This window comes from Frankliniella occidentalis, unplaced genomic scaffold (genome assembly GCF_000697945.3).
Source record: "Frankliniella occidentalis isolate FOCC.00 unplaced genomic scaffold, Focc_3.1 Scaffold4748, whole genome shotgun sequence".
In the NCBI taxonomy this organism is placed as follows: Eukaryota; Metazoa; Arthropoda; class Insecta; order Thysanoptera; family Thripidae; genus Frankliniella; species Frankliniella occidentalis.
The window spans coordinates 1-4792 of NW_026271793.1; the positions used below are offsets into that span (position 1 = coordinate 1).

At 36.3% G+C, this 4792-nt stretch overlaps 2 protein-coding genes across 3 annotated transcripts; both read right to left on the reverse strand.

Moving 5' to 3' along the window:
- Positions 1-864: 864 nt before the first annotated feature.
- Positions 865-1695, reverse strand: LOC127752167 (histone-lysine N-methyltransferase SETMAR-like). Its single transcript, XM_052276862.1, has one exon. The coding sequence runs from the start codon at positions 1693-1695 to the stop codon at positions 865-867; it is 831 nt and encodes a 276-aa protein (XP_052132822.1).
- A 169-nt stretch (positions 1696-1864) lies between these two features.
- Positions 1865-4786, reverse strand: LOC127752168 (traB domain-containing protein-like). 2 transcript variants are annotated; one of them, XM_052276864.1, is made up of 10 exons: positions 4614-4786; positions 4162-4337; positions 3867-4043; positions 3652-3741; positions 3388-3569; positions 3043-3294; positions 2652-2958; positions 2460-2568; positions 2194-2375; positions 1865-2084 (listed from the first exon to the last, which is right to left on the reverse strand). In XM_052276864.1, exons 2-9 carry the CDS (start codon positions 4298-4300, stop codon positions 2204-2206), a joined length of 1428 nt encoding a protein of 475 aa, XP_052132824.1. In that variant the 5' UTR covers positions 4301-4337; positions 4614-4786; the 3' UTR covers positions 1865-2084; positions 2194-2203. The 2 variants fall into 2 exon arrangements, with proteins under 2 accessions (XP_052132824.1, XP_052132823.1); XM_052276863.1 differs by having other exon boundaries at positions 3652-3753.
- Between the last annotated feature and the right edge of the window lie 6 nt (positions 4787-4792).

Sequence of the window (4792 nt, forward strand, 5' to 3'; positions counted from 1 at the left end):
GGGGTTTTGATTGTCTACCCGAGACACCCCTAGGCCAGACATATTTTTGGTCTAGCATCAACCCCCAGGGTTTGAGAAATTAAAACTTAAAATTAGCTCTTTGGAAACATGGTGGTCGTGTGGCATTGAACGTGTTAATTTACAAGTTTCCATTTTCATTTTTTTGAAAAGACATTTATGTTCACAGTCTATTAATTTTGTTTAAAAAATTTGCAGGTTGGCCCAGAAACTGGTACTGATAAAGTTAAAAAAGGGGGTTCATACATGTGCCACAAGAGTTATTGTTTTCGATATCGTTGTGCTGCTAGGAGTCAAAATACACCTGACAGCACTGCAGGCAATTTAGGATTTAGATGTGCTGCAAACACAATACCAGAATCAGCTGATACAACATCAGTAGTAAGAGATGAACTGTGATATACTATTTTAGATTATAAAAAAATAAAGAAGTCTTTTGGAGTTGCAATTTCATTGGTATCTACATTATGCCATCTTTCTCTTTTACAAGCTCTGTGAGCATTAAGCAGAAAAATGTTTCTTTTAATTTGAACAAAGAAAAAAAAACACAAACAAAAACATAACATCAGCAAACACAAACATTCAAGTAATATCGAATCATTTTGCTAAGGGATGAGAGTTGATACAGTTCAGCTAATGACACTAGTTTTCAATTGAATGTTAATAATATATCAACCTGTAACTAATGCTAATTCTAATAACTTTCTTTAGAGAAGCTTCAGTCAAGCAGTTTTCTGCTCATAAAATGAAATACATTAAGATAGGCTCACTTCAGCACAACCACACACAAGCCATGTTCCAACTAAGGCACAGGCCAAAAAGAGTTTTTGCAGAGGTTTTAAAAATTTATACAAGGCTCAAATCAAACGGAAGAAACCCCTTGCAGCAGTTAGCCCCACAGTAACAAGCCTTTTTTTCATAGCTATTTGCCTCATTTATCTGAGGAACCAAAGACCCGCCTGAATAATCATAAGTAATTTCTTCCCCTGGCACAATATTCTTTTTAGCAAATATTCCAAGTCTAGGAACTGGAGAATTTATTCGTACAGGAACTATGCCTGAATTTGGATCACAGCTATGATTTATGTACCTTCCTATGTTGCCAATAAGAGATGGATCTACAACAGTCTCAATCACAGATGTGCTTTCAGAGAAATTAATCACTTCCCTCAAGACAAAAATGTAATTCATTTTTTTTTCAGCATATAAAGCTTTGAACCTGCACTTTGCTTCACTCAATCCTATTATTTCTCCAGCATATTCACAAATAAATGCTCCTTTTGGAATGAAATCTTGAGATTTAAGGCCATATCCTTTTTGAGGACCACATTCGAATATCTCTAGGTTTTTCCTGGGTCCAAATTGAACAACTCTATTTGAACAGTGTAGGATTGAGCAGTGACATTGAGAATTACATTCAACAATGCCAGAGGAATCCCACTTTTCATCAACCAACTTTTTATCAGATGTATAGTTTGGTTGGCAGACATGAGCAGTCTGACAGCTAGTGGCAGAAAGGCAGATCTCTTCACCAGAGCAGTCACAACCCAACAACTGATTGTCAAGGTCCATCAGACTTGCTCCCCTTCCTGGCACAAGTGTGGGAGAATAAATAAGACCTGGTTGTGGGTGATCATAATCATCCATTAAAAAACATGAGTCAGAGTCATCGTCCATGGTAAAGGATTACAAATTTCTCTGGAGATATTTTTACATCACAATCACATTGGCACTTCAGTATATTGGTAAATTAAGTACGTACTTGTACTCAACTTGCACCAATAGTAATAATTTTAAAATAGGTTAAAAACAACACTACAGGAAAACAAAATATCAAGATCAAACATGACTTTGACAACAAAGAGCTATTTAATCGTTTTAAAGGAAGACGGGGATTATAAAACAAAACATATTCATACGGGTATTAGGTAACGCAAAGAGTGACTTACATAACAAATCTTTTTCATTAATCCCTCACTTCGGCCCAACAGCCTTATACTAATACTAAATTAATATCAGAGGTGGCGATGATAAAGTATCATGTGTTAACCAACACTACTTCATGGCTGAAACAAAAAAATTAACAAGTTCATATTTTCAGAAAATAGGTGGTGGACCAAAACATTAGAAACCAGGCATAGTCTTGCATATATAAACATGAAAGGTTTTCCATACCTCACCAACACTATCGGCGAAAGTAGTTGGTGGCGGATGAAGCAAACGACATAATTCCATTTACTGACGGAATATTTCGTCGTATAGGACTAATTCGGGTTACACCATAGATAACTAAGCCCCAAAACGATGCTCTTATAGTGAAGCTCAAAGCTCGTGTAGTTAAAGATGGCTTTGGAATTCTGAAAGAATGGTGGGTGAAAAATTGTTTGCAGAATAACTGCATAACATTGGGAATGTAAATTCAAACATCTACTAATACTTACTGTGATATGGGTATGACTTCTTCTGAAGACACTTTACCCCACTTCTCAATTATACCCTTCATATGACCAATACCAACAACACCAACCACCCTACATGGGACATGGTTATCTGGTGGAATAGACACAAATTAATACACTTTGCTACTGAATAAAAGGTCAAATATATGGAGAGAAAAAACAGATTCAACTAACTCTTTTCATCCACTTGAACTTGCATGGCTGCCAGTTGAAGAGAATGAGCCATGTATATGTCACGTTCATCAAGAAAAACATGCCTCACAGCTGGTAACTTTTCTGCCATCTCATCCAGAAGGTCATCAAGCATGCCATGATTTTTCATTTTCTCTATTTCTTCCTTTGTGATACTGGCATTATCACTCAACAAGCTGAACACGAGCTTTATTAAATCCCACCATGACAAAGAAGCAATAACTCGTCGCAAAGTAGTTCCTAGTGGTCTGTCACCTAGGTGAATCATGCACTTTGGGATTTTTGCAGCCTGAAAATATATTTTTAAAACTAGTTAAGGCCAAAAACAAATAAATGAAGAACTTCTTTGAAAAATTAAAAAGAAGAAAGGAACCTCAGTTGCAGCACGCCGAAATTCCAGGCCAGGTGCTGTACCAACTTGTTCAGCAATTTGGGCTGAAGTGTTGTGAAGAAATGCAAACAAGAGACCTCCTAACAGCCCATTGGTTCGAATTAGTTGTTTAATTTTTGCCAGATTTAAGTTCTTGGTCTCTGCTAGTAATGTGGCTTCATCAAGGTGCAAGTAAAAGTAACGTGATGGACATAACTCCACAAACACAATATGAGGCTGAACAGCTTGAATAACCTGTGACACATTAAAAATATGTAGCACAGTAAAGAGAGATTACTTTATCCCCTTTTTTAGTGTGAAATATATCCAATAATAAATATAGTTTACCTGAGAGACATCATCACAGCTTTTAGAGCTGAAGTGAACTGAACCAATGAGGTAAACCTGTGCTCCATCATATGACGGAAGAAGTGCAACCGTATGAGGGAAAACTTTACCAGTGTATTCATCAAACCAGTATCCCTCTTTGACAGAGCTACTTTCGCTTGTCTGTGGTTCATCTGGTTTCCCTAAAAATAAGATACCAATAATTGCTAACATTTCCTAAAGAAATAAAGAAGTTTTCAAATAACACTCCTCTAGGTAGCTCACCAGAACTAATTTCATATTCTGGTTTGTCAGGTGACATATATGCAGATGGAGGTTTATCACTCACACTTGTGTCCAAATCAGAACCTACATCTGTAAGATCGCCTTGAATAAGACACATTTAAGGATTATCAGGATTATAAGGATAAGGATATGGTCTTGGCTGGTATTAAAAAAGGTGTGGCAGCAAGAAAAAGAAACAAAATATTGACTCTTACTTGCAAGATCATCGCCTTCCCCAACGCTACTTGTCCCATCTGGACTTTCTCTTATAGTTGATTGACTTCTTGTTGATGAAAAAGAGTTATCAAAAAGAGAAGATTGTTCGCCAATAGAGAGAGCAGCAGAGTTGTCAAGACTGATACTACTTGGCTTTTTAACAGTGGGAGTAATTCCTGAAAGGGCCAACAATTTGAAAATGAGGAGCCCCCAAATAATAAAAGCTTAAACATTAATGCTTATATGTCAAGAGTATGCCTGGCTTAAGAGATAATGGTAAAGCATTTTTCTTACCCTTTTCAGCATCAATAAGTGATGTGTTCATATTCAGTGAGTCTTCGAATGAGCCGTCAATAACCAAGGTAGTGTCAGGAGTATTATAAACTGATACTTCATTGTCTGTGGACACATTCATATTTGCAAAGTCTGCCATGATATTTGTTAAGTCTTATGACACAATATCCAAATATCTGCAACAAGGGACATTACATATAGACGTATTGCACAAATAAGGGTCACCAAAGTTAAAGAGGGTCAATTAACCTAAAGAATGCTGTTCGTTCAGGGTAGTCAAACAGAATGATAAAATAACAATATTTATTACGAGAATAAATCAGCATTTTGTAATAAATTATGCTAGAGTTTAAAATCTTTAAGTATATGAGCTTGATACAACCCGTATGGTCAGCATCTATATGTCAGAAAGAGTGGGCTGTGTAGAAAAAATAGGATGGTTATATACTTACATGCAAAACACAATGGATAAACTTATTTCACCACTTGACGACTAGTTAAAAATGAGTAAAAGGACATTCCACAGTTATCACAAAATCTTGCAAACCAATCCAACAGGAAAAGGTTAGATACACAGCATAAACACGATACACATGTACATGTCAGCAGAACGACAAATAAACAAAGAAAT